Genomic DNA, 27,711 nt, shown 5'->3' on the forward strand with positions numbered 1-27,711 from the left:
AGGTGGTATAGAATTTGTTACTCAGGTAGGAAGCATGGGGTACATAGACAGGGAGTAGGGCTCATGATCAATGAGGAAACTGCTAAGTCTTCCTCATTGATAACCTAAAAGGTCAAGGTATCAGTTATAGTAGTATATGCCCTTGTAGAACTAGCTGATGGAGATGCCAGCGACTCGGATGAATTTTACTTTCAGTTACAGGAGCAAATAGACAGCATCTCAGGTAGAAATATGGTGTTTTTATTAGGGGATTTTAACACTCAGGTCAGTAGAAATGGGAATAGATGGTATTCTATCCTAGGTAAATTTGATGTAGGAAAAGAAAACAGCAATGGCTACAGACTATTTCAATTTAAATGTATAATAACTTAGTTATAACCAATATAGTATTTGGTCATAAAATGGACCATAAGTTAACATGGTATTCACATGTTGTTAAGACAGCAAACCTTACTTTTTATGTTATTGTAAACCAAAGACTGTCAGGATCAATACAAGCTATATAGAAGTGCTGCTATTGATGTTAAAAGTAAAGATTACCTTTTGGTATTGTCTAGGGTAAATTTAAAGCTTAAATTTCATAAGGGTAACTATCTCCAAGGAAGTTGTGATGCTGGTAGACTCCAGGATGAGAATTTGAGAGAAACTTTCCAGGAATAGTTGAATACTAAACTGAAGACTTTAAAATTTGATAATGTGGAAGATGGATGGAACAACTATAGGAAAACAGTTTGTGAAGTTGCTGTTGGTGTCTTGGGGAACAAAGCTAGGATGGTAGCTAGGAATATTAGTGAAAAAATGTCATGTTTAATTGAGAGGAGAAGGGGCTGACAAGAGCTATCTGTGTGACAGATCATATGAAAACAAAAGGAATGTTTTTTGGCATGACTGTGTAAGGCGGTTGAAAATAAAATCGTTTTATTGTTATTATTATAGGAATGTAAAGAGTGTAGAGAAAGCTTTAAAATGTGAATTACAGAGATGTGGAGTGGAGGCCATGGATAAATTTGCTGAGGATCTGAAAGATGCAGCTAGACAGCTTAATGGTAAAATATTATACTGGCATGAAGATAAATTGAGAGACAGTAGTCAATCTGGACTACTGGTCAATAGTCACTGGACATAGTCAATCTGGATAGGAATTAAATAAAAAAAACTAGTTTTTTTAACTGAAAGTAAGGAGCGACATTAAAACTTAAAACGAACAGAAATTACTCCGTATATGAAATGGGTTGTCCCCTCCGCAGTCCCACGCTCTTTACGCTAAAGTTTTTCATTGTTTTAAAAAGTAGAATTGTGGCAAAGAGTCAAACTTACTCCGTATATGAAATGGGTTGTCCCCTCCGCAGTCCCACGCTCTTTACGCTAAAGTTCCCCCTGAAAACGTCTGTACACTTTCCAATAACCATTATTATATGTAAAGACTGGTTGAAGTTTGTAACTTGCAACCCCTCCCCCAGGGACTGTGGGGGAGTAAGTCATCCCCAAAAACATAGTTATTATGATTTTCGACTATGCTAAACAAAATGGCTATCTCAAAATTTTGATCCGTTGACTTTGGGAAAAAAATGAGCGTGGGAGGGGGCCTAGATGCCCTCCAATTTTTTTGGTCACTTAAAAAGGGCACTAGAACTTTTCATTTCCGTTAGAATGAGCCCTCTTGCGACATTCTAGGACCACTTGGTCGATACGATGACCCCTGGGGAAAAAACAAACAAATAAACACGCACCCGTGATTTGTCTTCGGGCAAAAAATTTTTGTAGATAGGAGCTTGAAACTTCTACAGTAGGGTTCTCTGATACGCTGAATCTGATGGTTTCATTTTCGTCAAGATCCTACGACTTTTAGGGGGTGTTTCCCCCTATTTTCCTAAATAAGGCAAATTTTCTCAGGCTCGTAACTTTTGATGGCTAAGACTAAACTTGATGAAACTTATATATTTAAAATTACCATTAAAATGCGATTCTTTTGATGTAGCTATTGATATCAAAATTCAATTTTTTAGAGTTTTGGTTACTATTGAGCCGGATCGCTCCTTACTCCGTATATGAAATGGGTTGTCCCCTCCGCAGTCCCACGCTCTTTACGCTAAAGTTTTTAATTGTTTTAAAAAGTAGAATTGTGGCAAAGAGTCAAACTTACTCCGTATATGAAATGGGTTGTCCCCTCCGCAGTCCCACGCTCTTTACGCTAAAGTTTGACTCTTTGCCACAATTCTACTTTTTAAAACAATGAAAAACTTTAGCGTAAAGAGCGTGGGACTGCGGAGGGGACAACCCATTTCATATACGGAGTAATTTCTGTTCGTTTTAAGTTTTAATGTCGCTCCTTACTTTCAGTTAAAAAAACTAGTTTTTTTTATTTAATTTCTGAACGTTTTTGAATTAATGCATGTTTGATTTTGGCTCTCCGCACATAAATTATTGAAATGAAATTAGTATATTAATTTTTTTTGGCTAAATGGCTTTCTCTTAGTTTTGATCAGACGATTTTGAGAAATAAGGGGTGGGGAAGGAGGCCTTGCTGCCCTCCAATTTTTCGGTTACTTAAAAAGGCTACTAGAACTTTTAATATTCAACGAACGTTTTTATTAGTAAAAAATATACGTAACTTAAGAATTAACTTACGTAACAAACTTTTATATTCTTATATTTTTATTATGTGTACGAGGGGGTTTGTACCCTCGTTAATACCTCGCTCTTTACACTAAATCGTAAGTTTTGTCCCAATTCTTTAAGAATGACCCCTGAATCAAAAAGGCCGTAGAATAAATAGTTGAAATCACTAAAAATATTTTAGCATCAAGAGCGAGGTATCTATCTCCTCCTAAATACCTCGCTCTTTATTCTAAAGTATTTTTAGAACCCCTCATATGCGTAATAATCTCTGTTCGTTTTAAATTTCAATGCTATTCCTTACTTTCATTTGAAAAAACGTTTTCATGTTTATTTTTTCACTGTTTTTTTTATAGTAATGCTAGAAAATCCTGCGCCCTTTTCATTGAATTTTTCTTCCCCCGTGACATATTCCTCAAAGGAGAGATCCTCCCACAAAGCCCTCTCCCATCAACCCCACCCCCCAAACCAAAAAATCCCCATGAAAACGTCTGTACACTTCCCAATAACCATTACTATATGTAAACACTGGTCAAAGTTTGTAACTTGCAGCCCCTCCCTCAGGGATTGTGGGGGAGTAAGTCATTCCCAAAGACATAGTTATTATGGTTTTCGACTATGCTGAACAAAATGGCTATCTTAAAATTTTAATCTGTTGACTTTTGGAAAAAAATGAGCATGGGAGGGGGCCTATTTGCCCTCCAATTTTTCGGTCACTTAAAAAGGGCACTAGAACTTTTCCTTTCCGTTAGAATGAGCCCTCTCGCGACATCCTAGGACCACTTGGTCGATAAGATGACCCCTGGGAAAAAACAAAAAAAAAAAACAAACAAATAAATAAACACGCACCCGTGATTTGTCTTCTGGCAAAAAATACAAAATTCCACATTTTTTAGATAGAAGCTTGAAATTTTTGCTATAGAGTTCTCTGATATACCGAATGCGATAGTGTGATTTTCGTTAAGATTCTATGACTTTTAATGGATGTTTTCCCCTTTTTTCCAAAATAGGGCAAATTTTCTCAGGCTCGTAACTTTTGATGACAAAGACTAAATTAATTGAAACTTAATATTTAGAATCAGCGTAAAAATTCGAATCTTTTGATGTATCTTTTAGTATCAAAATTCCGTTTTTTAGAGTTTCGTTTACTATTGAGCCGGGTCGCCCCTTACTACAGTTCCTTACCACGAACTGTTTGAAAAGAAAATAATTCGGTATTTCGGGGCTTCTGACATTATTACTCCTTTGCGGAAGTTAGGCTAAAAATTGAAAAAGGATTATAGTTTTTCTCTGGGCCCCTTCCACCTCTTAGATCGTTTATTTTTCCGTTAGTTTTCACCTGTTTTCGCTTTATAGTTGTGTTATCTCTTAGCAGTAGTTATGGTTGTGGTATATATGTTTTATCGCTCGTATAGTTGTGTTATTTTCAAATTATACTCCATAATAGAGAGGCTCCGAACACCCAGCATTGTATATTAAGCTCTTAATTTGACGTTTTTTCTAACGTGACCAGATTCGTCCTGCGCCCTTTTCATTGAATTTTTTCCCCCATGGCATATTTCTCCAAGGAAAGATCCTCCCACATAGCCCCCTCCCTCAACCCTACCCCCAAAACCAAAAAAATCCCCCTGAAAACGTCTGTACACTTTCCAGTAACCATTATTATATGTAAAGACTGGTTGAAGTTTGTAACTTGCAACCCCTCCCCCAGGGACTGTGGGGGAGTAAGTCATCCCCAAAAACATAGTTATTATGATTTTCGACTATGCTAAACAAAATGGCTATCTCAAAATTTTGATCCGTTGACTTTGGGAAAAAAATGAGCGTGGGAGGGGGCCTAGATGCCCTCCAATTTTTTTGGTCACTTAAAAAGGGCACTAGAACTTTTCATTTCCGTTAGAATGAGCCCTCTTGCGACATTCTAGGACCACTTGGTCGATACGATGACCCCTGGGGAAAAAAAAACAAAAAAAAACAAACAAATAAACACGCACCCGTGATTTGTCTTCGGGCAAAAAATGCAAAATTCCACATTTTTGTAGATAGGAGCTTGAAACTTCTACAGTAGGGTTCTCTGATACGCTGAATCTGATGGTTTCATTTTCGTCAAGATCCTACGACTTTTAGGGGGTGTTTCCCCCTATTTTCCTAAATAAAGCAAATTTTCTCAGGCTCGTAACTTTTGATGGCTAAGACTAAACTTGATGAAACTTATATATTTAAAATCAGCATTAAAATGCGATTCTTTTGATGTAGCTATTGATATCAAAATTCAATTTTTTAGAGTTTTGGTTACTATTGAGCCGGATCGCTCCTTACTACAGTTCGTTACCACGAACTGTTTGATGGGGCCACAATTAGTGATAAGGGAAGGGTTGAAGAGAGATAGGTAGAACATTTTGAGAAGGTGCTTAACCAAGATAGAGTTGCAGGAAAAGATATAGAGAAAAATGAAAAAGTTTGTGATACCTTGGATTTGAAGGAAGATTTGTTTTGTGAGGAAAAATCTGCAACAGTATTGAAAGGATTAAAAAATAATCAGGCTCCAGATGCTCATAGTGTAGTAAATGAGTTTCTTAAATATGGGGGCTCTGAGGTTAGAAATAAGTTACTGAAGATTATGAATATGATTTTTTTTTCTTAAGGGAAGTACCTAGCGATTTTAGAAAAACCTTAATTAAACCATTGTATAAGAAAGGTAGTAAGAGTGAGTGTGGTAGTTATCAAGGCAATATTCTGGTCTCTGTAGGAAAATTACTTTGTAATATGATACTTCTTAGACTGAGAGTTGCTGTAGACAACGTTTTAAGAGAAGAACAGTGCAGTTTTAGAAAAGGCAGTGGATGTGTTGACCAAATTTTCACTCTTAGGTTAATATTGAATTGAATTTATTGAAAAAATAACAAAAAATATAACTATTTTGCAAAATCTACAGTATTTTACATAGAGCAAAAACAACAAACTGTGTAACAAATATTAATAGTAACAACAGCAGGTGATTTCTTATTAAATCAGGATTTAAGCAGGGTTGTGTTTTATTGCCCTTTATATGGATCTCTCTGATGGATTTTGTCTTAAGAAGCACAGGAAAGGCAATGGGAGACCACAGAATAAATGGGAAGGAAAACTCTCCCTGGCTTAGGTTATGCTGACGATTTGAGCATCTTAGATGAAAGTGTGAACAAAATGAATGAACTTTTAGAGGTTTTGTGAGTTCAGGGTGCTAGAATAGGTTTGAAAATAAATGTAAAGAAGACCAAGTCACTAAGGCTAGGAATAAGTGAAGATGAAAAGGTGATATTGAACAATAAAAAGATTGATCAGGTGGGCAGCTTCACTTACCTTGGTAGTATTATTAGTTTAGACAGTGGGAGCACTGAAGATGTTAAAAGTGGAATAGCCAAGGCTCATGGTGTTTTTTTTTACAATAAAGAAAAAAAAATGTTTGGAAGAATAGGAAAATAAGTGTGCAAACCAAGATTAGAATATTGGAAGCTACATTGATGGCAGTTGTCAAGTATGGCTCTAAAGCATATGCGCTCCATAAAGCAGATGAAGATTTGCAAGATATTTTTCAGAGAAATTGCCAAAAGATTGGTCTGGGTAGCTGGCTGATTGACTGTATTTCAAACAGTAGGCTGTATGAAAAGTATGGTTTAATCCACTTTCTTAGCCTATAATTAGAGAAAGGTTGAGACGGCTAGCGCAGATTCTGCAGATGAAGGACGGGAAATTGCCAAAGATTGTTCTTTTTGGCAAACTATCTAGTTCTAAATGGAAAGCAGGTCGTCTGCAGTCGGGGTGGACTGGTGTCATAAAGAAAGATTGGAAGGAAATGGGAACTTCCTGGGAGGGTGTAAAGAGAGAGGCTTTGAATATATTGGGATGGAAGAGGAGGTTGTGTAGCTGTGTTGGCCTTAGGCGGCTTGATGCTGTGGTGAGTTGTTAGTTGTAGTTAGTAATCTACATCAGGAACTCGCTACTAAAAATATTAGTAAACTTGCAATTTTAAAAAAGGTGGAACAACTTACATATATACATAAAAATAATAATAATAATAAAAAAAAAACAGATCAAAGTCCCAACTGTGAATGATGAAATAGTCCAAGTATGTATTTTAGGAATATGTAGCAACTTTTAACAAGTTTATACTTAATCCTTGTAATTTTTACAAGTAGGGTATTTATCAAAGATAATGACACACTTTTTGTTCATAATCTGGGCTCATTTGAGCTGAAATTCAGGCTTAGTTTTGTGACAAATCAAAATTGGATTTCTTAGAGAATTCTCTGAATTATTGGGACAGAACTGGGTAATTTTGATCCAATTTCTCTGAGAAAAATCACACATATGTTCTGCTCCTATGATGTTTATTAAATTTGATTTATAATTTTATGTACAGGTATTAAAACAAGGTTCAAGGTATGGATAGGAAATATACATTGCAGTTTATTGTTTCAGGTTATCCTAGCTACTCGTGGCCTGCTAGCTGGTACAGAGGAGGCTTCAACTCAGGATCTTGTCATAGCCAGTAAGTCTTTTCCCATTTAGCCAGTAAGCATCAGACAGGGGCACAAATTCACGAAAATTTAGGGGGAAGGGCATGAATTTTTTTTAATCTTTTACATTAATAAAGAAACAAAAATTGTGTTTTTTTAAAATTGAGGGGGAGGGGAAGGGAAGAAAAGCAGTTTTTTGTTTTGTTTTTCACAGTGAAAATGGCTAAAAGGCAATTTTCAAAAGCTAGGGGGAGAGAGCATATGAAGCATTATAGTTTATGTGTTATGTAAAGTTTTAGAAAGGAAATTGCAATGACAGCACACAAATACAATGTACATAATTTTGGTTTATAAGATGGAAAAATTACCATGTCTTTCATGTATTTACATTGGTAGTGACATCTAACCTTAAAAGTTTTTACGTAAATTTGCATTGCTGAAATATCAGATCATAATGATTGACCTTCACTTCTCAGTCTAAATTACTTAAACAGACCTACTTATTGCTAATCAAATTGCTAAGACTTTTCTGATCCTTTCCTGATTTTTTTTTCACTTTTTTGTGATCATACATTAGCTTCTGATATTGCTGAAAAAAGTGCCATAGTTCATGTTTAATGTCAATAACTCACATAAGATGAATCAGTCATTCACTTCAGAAATTATGCTAAAAATTCTTCCACACGTAAATTCTCATAAACTCCTTAATTCTGTGATTTGGTAATAATAAAGTTTAGTGACAGTCAAAAGCTTCTGAGAACTAACTGTTGAGTTGTCTAGTGAGCTTAAAATTAGAATTTTATTTGTTTTATTTCTTATCATAGAAAAGGAAGGTTTTAAGAGTTAGATTATTTAAAGTCTGCCTTATTCAGTTGCACAGCCTACTGAAACACTGTGGTTATTTGTGACCTGTTTAGTTTCTACTAGCTTTAGTTTTAAGTTAGGCCTAAACATTACTACCTTTTATATTAAAAAACATTATTTTTAACCTGAAAAAATTTTGACCCATATTTCCCCTGAGAATCCATTGGACTGATGCTGGGCGACCCTCTCTTTGTCCAGCTATTCCATCCCGTTTCCAGGTATTTTAACAGTCCTGTAACATTTATTTGATTGGTGAAAAAAGACCTGTAATTACTATGCAGTTATACAGAGACGGTCACTAACTTTCTTAATTAAAAAGTAAAATTAAACGAAAGCTTTTTATTTTAGGAGAAATTCTTGAAGTTGGAGCTCTATTCAGCATTAGCCAACGAGATATACCTGCATTTGAAAGATATGTAGCTCAATTGAAAAGTTTCTACTTTGACTACAAGTGAGTGTTGTGTTAGACTATTTTTTCATATTATCCCGCGAAGACAACAACAAGCACAGGAACCTTGCTTAAGAGGGAGGGGGGAGGCGCAAGGTAGATTTTATGTCTGTGAAAGTTTTCTAGTAATAGTAAGTTTCAAGTCAAAACTTACTGGTAAGTTGAAGTTTCTGATCTACAAAAGTGTTTTGATTAAAGCAAATATAATATAAAAGTGAGGCAACTTGGGAAAAAGTATTGTTTCAAATGAATTTAAGACTCAATGAACAAGACTGTGATTTGTTTGTGGCTTAAAACTCGTTAATGCAGTATGATAGCGATTTACAGATCTAATGGTTTGGTTATGCGATTTTTTTTTGTTTTTTCTGTCATTTACGGAAAGACAGAGATGCAAGGTCCTTAGATGATGCTTGTGAGAAACCTAAGTTAATTAGGGTCCTTAACACAGTGCTCCACATTTACGATTCTAAAATTAACCATTATAAAAATGTTTTTTTGAACTGTTTTCCTTTGAGACGGCTAAAACTCTTGAGTGGGTAGCTCAATGGTAGGTTTGGTTTTTGTCCTGTAGACCTGCAAAAGTACAGTGGCAAAAAAAAATAAAAAAACAACTGAAAATGAGCTTTAAAGCCAGATAGCTGAAAATCTGCCCAAACGTTACCGTACCAATGAGAAATAAAATCATGAAATTAGTAATAAAACAGTGAGAGGACAAGGTGAGACGTACAGGAATAATCTTTAGTGTGAAATTCTTATCATCATTATAGCAACTTTGCATTTTGTTTTAAAATTATTCAGTCTTTGGGAAGAACCTTTTTATGCTATTTAAGGTTAGACACGTCGACTATGTACCATATCAACTTGTTAAATGTAACAAATGGTAAGTAAAGAATTATTATTGTTGATAGAAACTGAAAAAAAAAAATCTTTTTACTACATTTATTATATTTCCTTATATTGTATTTCCCTTCTTTTAATTATAGTGACGAGCTTCCGGAATCCAAGCATAAGTTTCAGGTCCTTGGACTGAATTTACTGTGCCTCCTTTCTCAATCCAAGTTAGCTGACTTTCACATGGAATTGGAACTGCTCCCCCATAATATACTTCATGGAAACCCCTTTATCAATCACCCCGTAAAATTAGAACAAAGTTTGGTGGAAGGACGCTATAACAAGGTACACAATTGAAATATTTTTTTTGTATGTTCTTATACTGGTGTATTAATTTAATGATTTTACTCAAGTCCTTGGACATGTTGTTATTTGTGAGTGTGTAATGCTGCGATTATTGTCAAAGGGCTGTATCAATTTGTTTTTCTTTTTCAAATTCTAAATTCAAGTGAATTTAATATTGGTGAAAAACAGTTTAAGAAATTTCAAGGTTGAAGTATGGTTTCAAGGCTCAGGGTTAAATAATATAGCTTTCTTTTTTTTTCAAAGAGAATTTGTGGGCCACTAAGTAATTGACAACATGCTGCAAGATTTGACAATTACTAGAATTACCAGCTGGTTTGGTGGTAAGTCTTTCTAGATAATAGAATCTTTTCTGAGAAAACTAATCTGATATTGTTCCAGAGAGAAAATCGCTTAACAAATAAAGAAACAGTGAGTAACAATTGTAGTTCTGATTGTGAGCAATGGTGAGACTAAGAGCTTTTAAAACCAGTCCCTAGCTCCTACCACGTGTAACAATTTTTTTAGTATCTTGAAAATGCAATCAACGACTATCTGAGACTATCAACAAGTGAAAATGACGTCATTTTTATACATTTCTGAAAAAGGCTTATGCCAGCTATGCCTCTCACTCAGACTATCTGTCTCGGCTTTTTCTCCAATTAGCCATGGATTAATGGCAACTTGATTTTAATTTAAAAATCAACGGACTCGTTGATTATAAACTGTAAAATGAGCTCTTTGATGTTAGAAATAAAAGTATTATATTGTTAGTCAGGAAATGACCCCCGATTATAAACAAAAATATTGCGCAATGGATTTAAGCAAATAGGTGTATTCTCTGTGATTTCACATATTGTAGAATATTTAAGATGGATTTTTTTTTTACAATTTGCTGATAAGAGTAGAAATAAAGAGATGTGCCGTGCATAAGAGAGAATTCCAAAAGAATGGTATTGCAGTATAGGTTAGTCCAAATTTTTACTTGTTTGTTCATTTAGTCAGTTAACTTAAACCACACACGCACGAGAAGAGGTAATCAGAGATATATTGGGGTAAATATACCTGATATATTCGATGTATATACCGCCTAGGACCTGACACCACGCCTGGAAACTCTTGGGACTACAGATCAGACTTGCCTGCCACAAGGCCTTCTCCCTCGAGGAGTTGATATATTTACCTTGAGGTAAATATAGCCGAGAAGCTGACACGGCTTTTTGCTGTAACGCATTATTATTATTATGATTGTTATTTTTTTTTTTACTAGTGACAGGAACAATTCTATGTTGTTGTTTTTTTGCTGTTTTGAAGGGGCATTTCTATTATCTAACAAGGTACTGTTCTGCCCTTTTGATAGTTTTGTACTTAAGGACAGAATACTGCTGTGAATTTATTGCACATAACAACCACTTGATACCCTCAAGCGGAAGTCATACTAGCCGAAAAGAAGAAAAATGGATGCGATGGCTTTGCCAGTCCAAAGAGGTCGTAAAAGGGACTTAATAGTATCGTTGTTTGAAGATTACTTAAATCGTAAACTTATAGTGGCACCTGTATGATATACCCACTGCTGCTCAAGTTGTAAATGCATCGACGCATTGTAAACCGGTTTCGTTCACTAGTTTCTTTCACCTTAGCGCGAGAAAAGACAAAGAGAAGTGACAGAATAGATGGGAAATATACAGTTGGGGCTATATATTTGTACATTAGGAGGTTTTGGGGTAAAGTATTTGGACAGTGTAAAGTCAGTAATCGATTCTTATTTCATAACATGCAGAGTAATTTAAGCTAACTCATTTTGCATTCAGACCCGCTGTACTTTACCCCCCCCCCCCCCCCTAATGAACAAATATATAGCCCAACTTTGTTTCTAAAGTATTATATTTTTATCATACTTAGGTATATTTTATTAGGATTAACCTAGCTTCACTTCTTGAGTGGTAGTGGGTATATCATACAAGTACCACTATAGCCTTGGTGTAAAAAAGGGGAGAGGGGAGGAGGTGCAAAATTGATATATTTTTTGACGCCCGTTATACTATCTAGATCTTTGATGGTAATGTAAATTTCAAGTATCGCACATCATCAGAATAAAGAAAAGGTTGATGACTATAACTTTCCCAATATTAACGTCACTTTCAAGTTCATTATGAAATAAGTTTAATCTCGTAACAAGACTATTAAGTTGAGTAAATATGCAATCTGATCCATCTACTTGTTAGAACTCAATTACGTCAACAATACAATTGAGAGAACAGTCTTGTAGATTGAACCCTACCATGATTTAAAGTTGGTTTCAGATTAGTGGTGTCCATTCACGGTCAGCCTCCGATACTTATCGTTTCGTATTTAAAAGACACGAAACTATATTTAATAATGGAATTATGAATTATTTGAATCAATTGGCTTACTGTATTGTGCCGTTTTATTTTATTTATTTTTTTCAGATAAAATGCTTGTGCTCAAGTTTTATTATCAGACGGATAAAAAGAATGAGTCAGAGCCTAAGAATAATATTTACAAAGTGAATGTTTTTGTTTTGTTCAAAGGGAAAGACGGAGTAACATATTGAATAGATAATGTATAATTTAGTTTTAAATAAATTTAAAACTAGTTCTGAAAAGTCTAATGTTGAATAGTAACTTGAAAAACCCGGTTGTTAACCCATGTGTAGTCAAAACTGTGCAAAAATCACATCCAGGCCGCATTATTTGGATAAAATGTTGCTCAAAGTTGTGATAGCTAAAAAACTTGGATTTTATGACAGAAGAGAGATTACCAAAGATGTCATTCTAAAATTCTAGGGGGTGGGAGATAAGCGCTTCATCCGCCAATTGATGCGCCTGTATATTTAACTAATTAGTGTTGCTCGTTTTTTTTATGATTTAACTTTTGTGATACTAATGAAAAGGTTTTGCTGCCCTATAAACTTCATAGTTTTGAAACTAAGAAAAGAAAATTGTGGTTTTCAGGTAGAAATAGACCAGAGATGGGTCTAGGGAAGGTAGGGGGGTAAAAGAATATTTTTATTTTAGTGTTCTTGGTACTTCAAGATATTTTAGCTATGTCAAACTTCAGCGGTATTTGTCTCAATTAAGCTTGTAATTATTCATACGAAATTCAGATGGTGTAAGAACGCTTTTCTTGACAGAAGTTTGCCACAGTCAGTGATCTGTTAGTCTGAATAATCTATGATTTAAGACTTTCTTTTAGTACAGTGGTAGAACCTGACTATATTGTGCTAAATGAACTTTGTCATAACACTTCTGATAGATCCAAGAGCTAAAGTTGACTGATAAAATATCGTGCTTTCTAGTAATAATATCCCTCCTGACAATTTTACGTGCCCGCAGTAATCTGGTTAACATTTTGCAATAACCCTTGTATATAGGGTTATAATTTTCCTTTCAAGGGAATATCCGAATTAGTATTCAGTTGTGGTAGTAGAACAGCTTTTGGTTTTAATTTTTTACCTCTTTTCCCAGATATTCGATGCCAAGACTGAAGCCCCAGCAGACAGCTATGCAATTTTTCTTGAAAGTCTACTGCAAACAGTTCGAGGTGATGTTGCTCTCTGCATGGAAAAAGCTTTTGAAAGAATCAGCGCAAAAGAAGCTGCACGGATGTTGCGAATTACTACTGAAACGGAGCTCAAAAACTTCAGCTTGAAGGTAGTTTAGTTGTACGTAAAGAAAAAAAAAGATCGAAAAGAATGAAAGAATGTTATACTCAGTTCGTTATTGTGTTTACAGCGGGTCATAAATTAATTCAAATTATAACTTTATTTAAATCAATATAATCAATTATTTCGGAGAGTTATTCGGCAACGAATTTTTCAACTTGTAAATGACCAAAGAAAAAAAAAAATCAGGAGCATATTTCTCTTGCAAATGTAATTGTCATATAAATGACTTGGAAAATTGAGTTTGGGCTTAAAAAAATGAAAATGAACTTGAAAGGAAATTACTTTTTCACCAAACTTTAACGTAATTTGGACTAGGAGTTAGTGCAACATGTATAAGCTTGTTACTGATAACCAGAATATGACTAAAAATTCACACTCTCCTGTAACATTTGGAAATGTTGCTTGCTAGTGTGTTAAAATAGAATAAAAGCCAAGAGGCTACGGACTCTACTTTCTGTTTTTCCGCAGACAGGATCTGTATTTGATTAAACTTGATGGTGTAATTCCTTGCTTTTCCAGGTATAAAGATTAAAGTTAAAATGAATTCAAGTAGTGCCTTCAATAGCTATTTTGTTGTCAATAATGCCCTAGTAATGGCATTCCCATTAATAATAGCCCTTGTAAAAGGCTATGCATATTAGTGGCAACATTGCAGTGTTCAAGTGATCTTTGCTTTGTCAGTATATCCAATTTAATCTGTAAGAAAATTGAATGCTATTTGTTCTTGAAGTATATTGCTCCAAAGTAAGTTTGTCTAAGCAGTGATGAAGATGAGCCTGTTTGTGCCTCCATTGTAGAAAAAGGGCACCCCTTTGCGATCCCCAGTTTTTTTGTTTTTTTTTTGGATTGTAGCATACAATTTCCATTCCAGCAGTATACATTGGAAGCGATATTTCACAAAAAAAGAAGATAGAACGATACCGACTTAATTGTGTAAACAATTCTATAATAGTTTTATTCTAGACAAGTTATTTTTGATGCTACGTTATAAAATTATTTTAACTTGAATCTGCTAAAGGTTTCTAGTGTAGCGGTTGGTATTCATTTTTGTCCTAAATATAAACTTTAAAGAAAGAAATATCTGGCTGGTTCTTTGAGCTGTGTCCCTTCGTGTCTTTCTTGTCGGTTGAACAATGGGGGCACATTACAAGAAAGCTCTAGGGGAAGAGATGAATTTACATACTTGTAGAAAACAGCCATTGACGCTACATCAAACCTTTCAATAACAGACTGGGAAGAGTCATGGGGAACGGCTGAACCTGCCCTTTTTTGAATGTTTTTATAGTGATGCCAACAAGGTTTTCAAGTTCCAGCATAAAGTGGACTTCAGTGCTCAGTGATGTGTCTGATAAAAGACTTGTAAAGTGGGATGATCGAGTTGGGCAGTAGAACGTATCTGCAGTAAAGAGTGATCCCCAGCTTGCTTGTGTAGGAGGTTCTCGCCACATCAAAGTGATTCTTCCAAGAGAGATCTGCGGAGACGGGGATTCCCAGGATAAGAAGCTGGTAAGGCTCTCTTTATAGCTTCACTCGTGAAGATGAAGTTGGGATGTATGCGTGGCACTTTTGATTGAAAGATCTGCAGCTCCTTTGATTTTGATCCATTGAATTGGACAGTCAATGCATCGCACTACTTCTAAATTTCCAAAATATTTGTCTGTAGGGGCAGGGAGGCTTGGGTCCTCGTGTTTTGGGATGTCTACATGTGTTGTGGTATCGTCAGTAAAGTGGTGGAGAAGGCTTGTAAAGTGGTTTCCCATGTCATTTATGTAGAGAATGAAGAGTGTATGTCCTAAGATACTACCCTGGGTTACGACTGTCTTTATAGGATATTCGATATGTATTGGATACTCGCGCACTTTTACCATCCTCAGAATCGGAGATCGTTCCCCGGCATAGGCTGTATTTATGCGAGATTGAAACAGAGAATTTTCATGCACCTCATGTTTAGATGAAATGATGAAAAAGCCAAAATAAAGATTTGAAAAAATCTATCTCCTGATGTGACTGAAAATAGAAATGGTAATATCATTGATACGCGCTCCTTTCATGCACTCTTATGTGGAGCATACGGTCAAGTGTTGCTCAAACACATTTTAGCATATCCTTAAAATTCGGTAATTATCCTGCAGGTTCTATGTTTTCTTCTTCTTGCCCTATAAAATCTAGCTATAATGACTCCACTGACACATTTGGAAGCTTATCTATTGTTTGATAAGTGTAATGTGGGATGTTGTATGCATAAATTGATCCAGAATGTAAGATTTGAATTCATGAATACTCTACCTACAGACTGAATGCTATAAACTGTACTTAACATAATTAATAAGCATTATGAAGACATAAACGTAATTAAAAAAAATTGATTATCCATGCCAAGGTGAGTGTGTGGCGCACGATATACCATACATCAAAAGCAGTAGTTTTGAGCCATCATTATTGCTTAGATCACCAGTACAGTATATACTTGGGATAATTTGTATTAGAGGAATGATGTTACTGGAGAAAAAACTTCAGTAAATATTTTTTTTCTTGAAGTTCTGATTTTCAGTGTTTTTTCAGAAATATTAATTTTTATTTGTTCTTTTCATTACTCTTTTCCAATTTTTCATTGTTATATCCTGACTGAGTAATGATGAATGATTGATTGATTTGATTTGATCTGAATGATTTGTGGCTTATTTCGTTTCAGCGTGGGTGGCAACTCCAGAATGATGGCTACTATTATTTTAAGCCTGAAGTAAAAAAGATAGAAGATCGTGTACCTGCCGACGAACTGGCTAAACTTCAAATTGAATACGCTCGAGAATTGGAGATGATAGTCTAATGTTTATTCTTTTATACTGGCTTACTTTCTTATTTTCAATTAAACGAATAAAAAGCAGCGTTTGAATATCTTTTATTTCACTTAATTATTGCATCTAAACTGTAACATTTTCTATATAGATAGCATGTGCGAAAATTTTAGCTTGTGACTGGATATTTCCTACACCGTGTTGTATTTGATTTACCCAGCATCCATTATTCTTGCTTAATGTAATTAGCCCACAATTCTAAGAAAAGACTGGGAACATTGGTAGTTTATTTTTTGAACTATAGGGAAATTCTTCAGAGATAATTTTGCTGATGTTGTCTGGTCTCTAGGTCAGACATCCATGAATTAAATGTGGCAACACTGTTTCCAACATTTATTAGTGATAGACAACCTCCTGTGCAACGATGATACGATTTCTGACATGATTCTTAAGTTATTTGGTATGTCTGCGAATGTAAAGAAAATACAATTTTAACTGTCTCAAGAGACTGGCGTTGTTATAGCTGACGGTGGATTGTCATGACGCTTGATTAATTATGTGGTGCAGTGGTATCCAACCAGTATTAATCCCATCTTTGTCCATGGCGTAGAAAGGCCCCAATCGGCTCCAAGTCCGTCGTTACAGTATTTAGTCAGGTCTTTATTTGCCCTCCTCGTTCCTTCTAAGAGTGAATCAGTTATTTGCAGTTCAACGCATATTTAGTGAAAGTGCCATTCGGAATCTGACACGAGCTATTTTTAGTAATGGATCAATGTCACACTTTTGACGGAAACTAATTCAAACTTCGGCGTTTCTGGTTGTATCCAAGGGTAAGACACTGAGAATTTGTCTTAAGCAGGAGGGAAATACATTTAGAGCACGGGCATCCACGGCTTTTGTGGGCCACGTCTCGTAACAGTATTGAAGAACAAAATTGACAATAGCCTCGTCAGTTTAGATTTTGTTTTAATAGTGCGTCTTTTTGCCTCCACAGGCTCTTTGTCAACTGCGCAAAGAGTACGGAGCCACAAGGTGTTCTGCTAAATATAGGGAACATAGGACCAAATAGTACAACAAAGTTAAGGTTGTTTGGCAAAAATGTTAAAAAAAAAACAACGATGAGAAACGGGTACAAAAAAATAAATAAAGCGATATTTATCAATCAAGAAAAAATGATTGTAACAATAACAATAAAGGATAGCTAAAACTTATCCAAAGTTCAAATTAATCCCAATATAAGTGAATAATAAAAATATTATCTGTTAAAACTCGTTTTCAATACGAACTGAAAAATACAAAAAAATTTCTCAAGAATCTCTGAACATATATGTGAATATATGTAAAACAGGGGGGGGGGGCAATATGGATTTGACTTTACATATCATAGATGTTAAATTGACATCATAGATATCATATATGGAAAGAGTCGGTGAGTTGAAGAAAACGAGTTCAAAGGAACAAGCTATGTAATGTCCAATCCCTTTTGCTCCCCTCCTTTCCACTTATATTCATTTGTCTATTAAGACAAAAACGTATTCATTCTTTAGGCAAAATTTCTCTTACCTAAGATTCAAACCGAGTTATCACAGCCAATATAGATATCATGTTCTTACCGCTGCGCTATCAATTCTTGCGCAATAGTTTTTTACTATTTACTGTGCCCAATCACCCATATATGTTGTTTTATTTATACGAGGGGTAGTATATAAGAGGGGGGGAGCAGTTTGGTTGCACTTTTTTTGGAAATACTTGTACTAATAAAACTTGAAAGTAATTGAGCATTCGGAAGGGATTGAAAATGGCTCACAAATTTTTATGATAAAAATAAAAGTTGGTATCTACAATTGTAAATCTGCTATTGCTAAAATGTAATTCTGCAATTCGTTACATCTCCTAAGCAATGTCGCTTGTTGGAAGAAATACCTTCTGAATCTCTCTTTGAAGTTTCGGTATCCTGGTCGCTTGCCGATTTAGGTTTCATTTTCTTGCTTTAAAGTTTAGGTTAATTATGTTGTACAAAGGCGGTTTGTGACTTGTTCATGATAAATATTCATTTGCCAAACATTATATTGGCAGAAAATACAGTCAAGGGAACCGGTATCATCTGTTATGCAAACAATGCTTGAAAACTTGTTTTGTTTAAACATACAAACACGTGAGCCAATTCTTATGTATTCTAAGAATTGTTTCTGGCTCAGGCAATTCCAAAGGTTTTGTTTGCTTTGTTTGTTTTTTAGATATCAAAAGACAGCATTTTGGGTCAGCTGGTCTAATCCGTCTTCTAGTATCTTTCATTTATATATACTAAAGTTTTGTTTTTATATAAGCAAGAAAACGGTTTTGTTGTCAAAAAATTATCTCACCAAATCTTCAAGACATAGGAAAACTTCAATGGAAAAAAGTTAGTTATCAACGATAAAAACAAGTTTTCAAAGTAGATTTGGTCTGTTTTTCTTCTGCTGTCCTGCAAGATTTATCGTTTGTAACTTACCGCCTTTTGAATTCATGCAACTGAATTGATAAAAAGATAATCCTAAGAAATGCTCAAAACAAAAAGGCATGGCATCGGGGAATATGAAACGTTCTCAATCTTAAACGATAACAAAAATAAGGTTTCTTACGGATATGATTTTTTTCTGTGGGTTAAATTTAAAGAAAAAATACGTAAAACTAAGGAATGTAGCTGAAAAATGTGTTTGCCAATTTGGAATTTAACCCACAGAAATATGTCAGGTACTGTTGGAGCTAGAGATACTAAACTTATTTGTCCCAACCACAGCGAATCACATTTTTGCTTTTGTATTTCACCCAGGAAAAACAAACGTAATGACTATTGAGGAAGAAGTAACCGACTTTAAAAAAGCACGTTTTAAAGCAACTTCAAACCCACTTGAATAATGTTGCGCTTGTGTACGGGCTATCCCCATATAGAATCTCATAATCGTTTCATATATAGTAGAGCTAGTTCAGTTTCCATGACAACTGTAAAACAAAAATGTCCAGACCGTCAAGGGTGTATAAATGTGATTTCTTGCCGCATTTAAAAACTGACTCAAAATCACTACCAGTAGCCAGATTATCCTTACTTTGGCATGACAGATTCGTCCCTCCTGCTACATTCAGAAAATCCCTAAACGAAAGAAAGTCAGGAAAAACTACGCCGTCAAATAAGAGCTATGAAATTCGCTGCGATAATGAAAAGCTTAATAGCCTACTTCATACCGAAGAAAGCCAATCTTCACTTCATGCAACCTTTGAGAAAACTGAGTAAGATAATTTATGCTTTATTTCTTTGTCAGATTTTGAATAGGGAAACTTATTTTACGACTTTTTATGTAACTTATTTCATATATTTGATTTTTCTAAGAACCTGTACCCCCAGACCTCACAAGTGAAATTGTCAACGGAGGGATCCCAGCACATGCTCGGGTATATGTTCAAAAACACAAACATCAGGTGTATTATGGGGAAACACATGGGATTTTGCTGTGAAACGTAAGTCTTGATGTTTCTTGGGGAAGGGGGCACTAAGTTCAATCTGGTTGTCAAAAGGGTCTATTAGTAATATTTCAGGAACGGCTGAAGGTATTAAGTTAAAACTTTCAGGGCATGCTGAGGTGATATTGGAATGTGAAAAGTGCCTCCACCCCTACCTTGGCTTTTTTATATCCCGCCCTCAACACTAATCAGAATTTTGAGATAGCCATTTTTTCACAACTTTCAAAATGTCTACTAACTATGCCTCTGGAAATGACCTGACCCCCGCAAACCTTGGGGGAAGCGTTCGGAGTTGTTTAATCTGCTCATCGTTTGCATATAGGATATCTAATTTGAAAAGGGGGATTTTGGGTGTTAATACTATGGGTATTAAGGTGAATCTTTCAGGGTATGTTGAAGAGGATGTTGAAAAGTGATAAGAGGGCAATAAGTCCGCCTTTCATGGCCTTTTTAGCTGCCCTATTACAAACACATTTGGTCAAAATTTTAAGATAGCCATTCTTCCAATTATAGTCTAAAGCTCAAATAACTATGCCTTCGGGGATGATACAACCCCTGACAGCCCTTGGGGCAAGGGCTGTAAGTTATGCAAGTTACCGATGGTTTAAAAATAGTTTTTTTTTGTTCTTTTTTAGAGCCGGTTGACATGCTTGATCCTTGGTCTCCAAAGAGGCTTAGGGTATTTAGGTGAAATTTTCAGGGAATGCTGATAGGGATGTTGAACAAATTGAAACTGACTAAGCATATAGTGGTTATCAAAAGAGCGTATAAGCAATATTTCAGGAACGGCTGAGGGTAATAAGTTGAAACTTTTAAGAAATATTGAAGAGCAATCGACAGATAACTAGCCCGAGATAACAGATAACTAGTATTTTGGAGGGATGTTGGACTAAATCAAAAGACATTATTTGCATCCAGGATTTCATAATGACATCTTTGCCGCAACATACCTAGAATACCCACTAATAGAACCCACTAATAGCAACCCACTAATAGAAGATTTTAAAGAGTCAGAAATAAAGAGGCCTGAGTGATTCCTCCATTGTATGATTGAGGATTTTTGAAGACTTTGAGAATTTTTCGAGTTGTGTAGTTGTGTTGTGAAAAAGAGCAATTTACACCCACAAGTATCTTACAAACTCAGGAAAAAACCCAAGCAAATCCATTTTTGTTAAAAAGACTTCCATATGAACTTTTGCAATTTTTGGCAGCAGCGGGTGCCAAATTTAAAAAAAAAAAAAAAAATCAGAAAAAATGTTGGTGAAAAATCACCAAAATTAAACTAAGACATATGACACCAAAAAGTTAAAGAAGGTTTAGCTATCCTTTGAAAGGATAGTTGGCTTTGGGAACCAAGAGTATTCTTATTGTCGATGTTCTTACGGACGAAAGCGTTGTCATACGAGTTTATTTTTCTTATCTTCCAAGTGTAAAACTACCACAAATCACCATTAATTAAAGATAAATGAATAATATAAAACGAAGAAAAATTACAATAGATGACCTAGTCAAACTCTAAACGACCAAAAATTAAAAGGAGTAGGGCTGATAACCCTTATGTCTTCTCAAGACCAGAATATAATTTGCACTTTACTAAGAAAAAAAAAAAACAAATAAACAACCATGGAATGTCGAATTAATATACATTTTCCAATATTTGCTAGTTAAAATTTTAGGACTTCTTTATTTATTAAAATCAAAAAATTGAAAACATTTTAAATGTATTTTGTTTTTAGTAAAGGGCAAATTATGTTCTGGTCTTGAGGAGGCGTGGGGGTTGTCAGCGCTACTCATGTTAAATTTTGCTAGTTTTGAGTTTTGCTCTATTGCTTATTCTCATTTCTTTTCGTTTGGGGTTTAATTTATTTATTGATGGTGATTTGTGGTAGTTTTAAGCTTGGAGTTTTATTGGAATTATTACATAGAATATTTATATAATATTTATTTTTATAGAATAATTATATAAAATATTTGAATAAATATTTTTTGAAGTTTTAGTTTTATTCGAATTTATTTTCATTTTTGGCTTTCCTTTCTAATTGAAATATTCTTTTTCATCGAAAAACATATTTTATTTCTTTTTAGCTTTTTTCTATTAGACTCCATCACTTTCTATTTTTATATGCTTCGCGGGGGGGAGGGGTCCGTTTCTTTTTCTATGGGGGGTTATTTTCTGGGGGGAATATTTTTTGCGGGATGTATTTCCCAGGGAGAATTTTCCAGGTTTTTTTCTGGGGGGGGGGGGGATAAACGACACCCAGAAATCAGAAGAGGGGCTGGCATCTCTGCCTCCAGAGCTTGGATGGGAAAATCAGTGCAAGGTGTCCACTTGCGGCCCATTCTTGAGCTACCACCACCTCAGCTGAGGATAACTCATTGATCATTGTTTAATTATTAAGCAAGGTTGTTCTTTTATAGAAAATCTACAAGCATTTTTCAGCATGCTTTGTGCGCTAACTGACTATGCAACTTGGCATAGGCATATACCGTAATCCAGACCAAGGTGGTATAGTAGATGAGGGGAATGGGAGCTCCACCAGAGTGGTGCGCTGTACTCAGTAGGACCATAAGAGATGTTGTTATATGAAGGATCTTTTTGGGACTTAGCGAGTCCCTGAATTATCTGAGGTATGTTATCAATATGCTTATGATAAGCCACGGCTCTGTTCATCGTAGTGCTATTATCCTACTACAGTTAGTAGCATATAACTTCTGTGTATTGTCAACCCCACCAGCCAAAGGTATCAAAAATTAAAAGGTGGCAGTTTTGGTTCGGATAATGATTGAGGATTTGACACCTTAAGAGTTAATTTATAATTTGGGGAATATATGTTTGTATCTATGAAATCTAGATATCAAACATAGTAAACAATTGGTATAAAAAAAAAACAATTGAAAAATAGTAAATACTAAACGCTTTTGGATTTATTTTTTGCCTTCTCGGCTGACCGTATTCAGGACAATTTAGAATTAGCCCAGATAAGAAGGAGAACTTGTACAAGAAAACTGTTGCTTAGTCTCAGGGTTGGGAAGAGGAGGTGGGTTGGGAATGGCTGTTTGGTTTCAGAGGTTTCCAGTCAAGCTAATTAGCACTTAGGAGACATCCAATATCAAAGAAAATAGAAAAAAATCACGGCAAGCTAATTTGAAGCACAACACAATCTCTGGGGGCATTCTAACCCCCCTCCTATTGTCCTAAATGGACCTCGATGAGGGTATCGAAGCGTCTAGGATATTTTCCAAGGTGAGGGGTATATCAGTATTATTTCTGACACTAAAATTTTGTCTACTTTGATTTTACATGTTTCTTTCTAATCAACAGCATTTATTATGTGTTTTTGCAGCGTCGAAAAGGCTGAGCACGAAAGTATGGAAAAGATGGTATGTGAAGAAAACAGCTCTGTCCGTGCACACGTATCTACAACGGACACGCCTGGTGACAGTTCTGATTCCATGATTGCCAACACTTCACGTTCAGCACTAAATTCACCAACTCATTTAGCAAGGAATTTTGCTTGTCTAAAAATTCATCCTCAGAGATACCCGGTTGAAACGCTGCATTTGTGTTGCTCGAGCCCTATGTCAAGGAGCAGCCATTCAGTTAGCAAAGAAGACAAGAAACTAACAAAACCAAGGTACTATTTACTTGATCAGCTGTTTAAATTTGGCCAAGGGGGGCTGGCTCGTTGTATTTCGTCAGCCAAAATCCAACAAATTTCTCTTGTACAAAGTAAATTACAGGGCAGACAGCTGATATTGCCCTCTCCAGATATTTTTGTTCTTCTAGAAAAAGTCCATATGGGTGTTTGGCCATAACTGTTACTGAGCCGTTTCTATGTATTTTTTTGCTAGTTATTTTATGCAAATTTTAAATTAGTTATTTCAAACATTTTATTAGCAATACCATACGTTTAGTTGTTAAATGAGAATTAGCTGATAATTCACTCTCCAGTTATTAGTTTCTTTAAAAACATCTGAAAAGACGTCTGAAAAAAGCAATTTGGGTGTATGTTTACAATAAGGGGTTGGCAAAAACACGAAAATGTAGGTCGAAGGGATGCAATTTATGATTTTCAAACTAGAAGCAGGAAATTTGTTTTTTCGATTTTTTTTTTTATAAAAATACATAAAAATAGCTTTTTTTTCAATGAAAATACCAACAAAAGGCATTTTGAAAACATAAACTGACTATACAGCTAACTTACAATTGTCTTTTTTGTGCAATTCTTATTTCACTTTATTGTTTTGTTAGGAATTTCGGTTGTTATCTTTTCAATGCTTATAACCTATACTTTTTGCGAAGATCCATCTCATACATTTTAAATTATCTATAACACATATTTAGCTATTTAATTATAATTATAATTATTTAGGAGTTTTCGTTAATGACCCTATAATTCTTCAAATACAATCCCTCACCTCTTCCTGAAGAGTTTTTTTTCCTTGTGCCACCTTTTTTTTTTGCTTGTTGTTGTTTTTTTTTTTCAGCCGAAAAAAACATTCAAGTAAGCACAGTGTTCAATTTGGCACTGAAAACCGGACGAAGTGAATGCATAAGAGAGATTGTAGACCCTTAAAATAATAAGTATTAGGATGTTAGCTATATATTGAATTTCTTTATTTGTATTATTTATATGCATGGCTTTTTAATTGGCGAAAAAAACGTTGCATAAAGGCTAGAAAAATTTAATTTTAGATGGAAAATAGCTTGAACACTTATACTACCTCCTACAAGTACAACCATTAGCCATTTCCCGAGGGAAATTTTCTCTATGTAACCATGTTTTATTCTGGCGAAAAAAAATTTAAGTTGACACAGTGTTTGCTCTGACAGCAATAAGAAGGGAAAGCTTAAGAGAGATTGCACCCCGGAAAATAACAGGTATTGGAATATTAGTAATTTCCTGTTTTTGTCTTTGTTTGTATTATTCAGACAGGCAAGTTTAATTGGTGAGAATAACGTTGCATAAAGACTAGAAGAAATTACATTTTAGGTAAGAAATAGGTTGAATACGTCCAGGCCTATAAGTTTTGTGGCCAATTGTGCTTCTACACGCCATCTATTCTTTCTGTTGTTTCTTGTAGCTAGTGATAGGTTCATTTGGATAACACTGTGGTCATTTGTAATATGATATTTTGTTGTAGCTCAATCCAGTACGGAAGATGGACTGCGGCAGCTGCTGCGAGAAGGCTTTGTAAGAGCAGTCCGGAATTGAGCGATTTTTTCCTAAACCGATCATTTCATAACATTCCATCCTTAAATGGGAGTCAGAGCACAGTAAAGGAAAAAAGGTAAGGTCTTCATTTCTGGGCTCCTGCAAATAATTTTGTGATCGCCATACCGTGCTTTAACAAGATACCGTGCTTTATCAAATTCTTATGAAATTGAGTAAAAAAAAGATGGTTTAACTAAAGTAAAGAGTAATATTAAAACTTAAAATGAACAGAAATTATTCTATATATGATGGGAGCCAAACCCTTCTCAACCTAGCTCTGGACACTGAAATTCTTAAGTGTTGTGAAAAGCTTTTTATTCCGGTTTTGTTTCAGCAGTCGTTCATAAGGAATTAGGAAAAAAGTCAAACTTGAGCACAATTGTACATAACTTAACATTGTTTCATGAAAAACTAAGCCAATCAACTTAGTTAAATCAAGCATTAAATTAAATGCCCAAATTAACGTATTTTGTATGAACGACGTTATACTTTAGGAACGAATGCACCACCGTGTGATAATACTTTCTCTTCAATTGGTAAAATCCATCTACATTTTTTTTTAATACTTTTAAAGTAATTTGCCATCTCAGAATGTTAGTCGATAACAACTTGGTCCTCTTTGAGGCGAAATTAAAGTTCAGTACCTCAAAATGCCAAAAAACACCACTTTCTCGCGCCACAATCTCTTTGGTCACATAAAAGGGGCACTAGAACTTCTGATTTCTGTTCGAATGATTCTGCTCCAGGCCTTCAAAAAGAATGGGTTCCATATACTCAATTCCGAAAAAAAAAGAACAAACTCGCAACCGATATCCTTCTCCATGGGGAAAAAAATATGTGCAAATTTCCATATTTTTGTAGATTGGATCTTGAAATTGAAGAGTAGGGTTTTCTGATACACTGAATCAAACGATATACTCTTTTCCAGATTCTCTTTCAAAAATTAGGCAAATTCCACAGTCTCGTAGCTTTCGATGCGTAACTTAGCCTGAGTGAATTTTATATATTTGTAACTAGCATACAAAGCCATTTTTTAAGAATTGATTTTTATCGCAATTCCCTTTTTTAGAGTTTTGGTTACTATTAGCCCGACTCATCCCTTACTTATAGTTCATAGCCACAAACTGTTGGAAAAGTTGGTAATACTAACATTCAATTAAATTTGGTAGAAGTTATTTTTTACAAAATAGATCAAAAGGTAAGGAGATATAGCTAGAAACTGTTTGAAACTTAGAGAGAAATTGCTTTTTCAATAAAAATTGATGATAATTTTTATTGCTTTTTCAATAAAAATTTGCTTTTTCAATAAAAACTGACTAGTTTTTCCCCAAGATTTTAAAGATAAATTCCCTTAAATTCTCTTGATATTCCCCTCTGAATTGGGGCTAACTAAGCCTACAGACTATTTTCATCTATAACAACAATCTATTTTGAGCCTCAATATAAAGAAAAATTAGTGTTAGAATAAAACCTATCTCACAAAAAGAAATTGGAAACGAACAAAACAGGGTTTTGTTTGCATTGACAAACTTTATTAATGATTTGTCAAAAAAGGAATTAACATTGTTGGCCAAAGACGCCCATGGAATATTTCCTTTTACAGCAATAATCTATTTCAACCCTTTTACTGAGCAAGCAAGACTTTAGTTAGAACCAAACTAGAATTTTAATTAGAAATAATTGAAAAATATTAAAAAATATATCAGAAATGTCTCAAATTATCTTATGTTGTAAGTGTTAGACTTGTCAGACATTACGCAACGCAATTAGGTAATTAGCTTTTAGCATAAGCTAAAAGTGAATGACCCTCTCTCGTCTTTCCTTGAGCCTACAGCCTAGGCCTATGCTAGCTTATCCATTTTGGAAGAAATTCAAGATCTTTTGCCTTCTCAAAATGCAACCGTTTCAAACTGAAATTGAAGCTTTTCTAGCTAAAAGGAAGAAATAAAGACTTCGGTTGCGTTTTTTCAGTTTGAGGTAGGTTTTTGCCTTATAGAAAACATCGACCCTCCATTAAGTTCAATCAGATTGGCAGACGTGTTTAATTATCAGATCCTGCATGCTTATTACCTATGATTTTTTTGTAAGTGTGTCTTTAACGTTCTTGATAGTTGTGTATAATTAACCCAAAGTACATTTTTGTTTGAGTAAGTCATGCATAGGCAATTAACTTGGTTTAAGTCCAACATATACAAGGAAATAAAAATTACATAATTTCTTTTGACGAACTGGTGAAGTTAAACATATTTCTTCTATAATGAATCATTGCGCGATTATGCGAAAATCAACACAAATGGATTAGTGTTCTTACGCGGTCTATTGATTAAAAAAAAAAACTCTTACGGAAAATAAAGAGCGAAATTGAAACTTGAAGCGAATAAACGTTACTGATTCACAGACTGCGCAAGCCATATCTATAAAAATAGCTCAAATAGATCGACTCAAATATTTTCCAATATCTTCTGATTTTTAAAAACTAGCGCTTTACTGAAGACACAAAATCAACCCTAAGAAACAAGATATATATCCTTAGGAGCAGAAAATTCCATGAGTAGCCTACAGAAAATGGATGACTGATTTATAAGGATCTTTCTCCGGTGTTTCACTGGTGTCTCGATAGTCTTTCACGGTGATGATATTGCTAGTTTTTGTGATACAATTTTAATTGCCTAAAACCATACTCAAGCTCAGTTTTTACTAAAGATTGAGTATTCAAACTCTAAAAATAATGGAAAGCATCCAAGTCAGTTTAATTTAGCTAATTTTGAAGATATATCTTTGTAATCAGCGAATTACTAGTTTTCGCTTTATGTTTGAACTTCGGTCTTTACTACCGTAATTTTTTTAAATTAATTTTTAGAACATACACAATAAACCTTACTAACAGGTCTTTGTTTAACTTAGGTGGCTAAAC

General features: G+C 34.8%; 2 protein-coding genes and 1 long non-coding RNA gene across 3 annotated transcripts in view; 2 read left to right on the forward strand and 1 right to left on the reverse strand.

Moving 5' to 3' along the window:
* Positions 1–16,172, forward strand: part of LOC136029120 (26S proteasome non-ATPase regulatory subunit 8-like) — a 30,521-nt gene extending 14,349 nt beyond the window's left edge. The window contains exons 2-6 of the mRNA XM_065707198.1: positions 7,078–7,147; positions 8,328–8,430; positions 9,411–9,603; positions 13,089–13,274; positions 15,981–16,172. Of these exons, the coding sequence (XP_065563270.1) occupies positions 7,078–7,147; positions 8,328–8,430; positions 9,411–9,603; positions 13,089–13,274; positions 15,981–16,115 (687 nt within the window). The 3' untranslated portion in view covers positions 16,116–16,172. The remainder of the gene's footprint in view (positions 1–7,077; positions 7,148–8,327; positions 8,431–9,410; positions 9,604–13,088; positions 13,275–15,980) is intronic.
* Positions 1–23,298, reverse strand: part of LOC136029121 (uncharacterized) — a 33,299-nt gene extending 10,001 nt beyond the window's left edge. Inside the window, exon 1 of the long non-coding RNA XR_010617977.1 lies at positions 23,228–23,298. This is a non-coding gene — a long non-coding RNA (uncharacterized LOC136029121). The remainder of the gene's footprint in view (positions 1–23,227) is intronic.
* LOC136029118 (uncharacterized) overlaps positions 18,195–27,711 on the forward strand; it is a 29,395-nt gene continuing 19,878 nt past the window's right edge. Inside the window, exons 1-3 of the mRNA XM_065707197.1 lie at positions 18,195–19,350; positions 22,926–23,216; positions 24,727–24,873. Of these exons, the coding sequence (XP_065563269.1) occupies positions 19,079–19,350; positions 22,926–23,216; positions 24,727–24,873 (710 nt within the window). The 5' untranslated portion in view covers positions 18,195–19,078. The remainder of the gene's footprint in view (positions 19,351–22,925; positions 23,217–24,726; positions 24,874–27,711) is intronic.

The sequence above is a fragment of the Artemia franciscana genome, chromosome 7 (assembly GCF_032884065.1).
Source record: "Artemia franciscana chromosome 7, ASM3288406v1, whole genome shotgun sequence".
NCBI lineage: Eukaryota > Metazoa > Arthropoda > Branchiopoda > Anostraca > Artemiidae > Artemia > Artemia franciscana.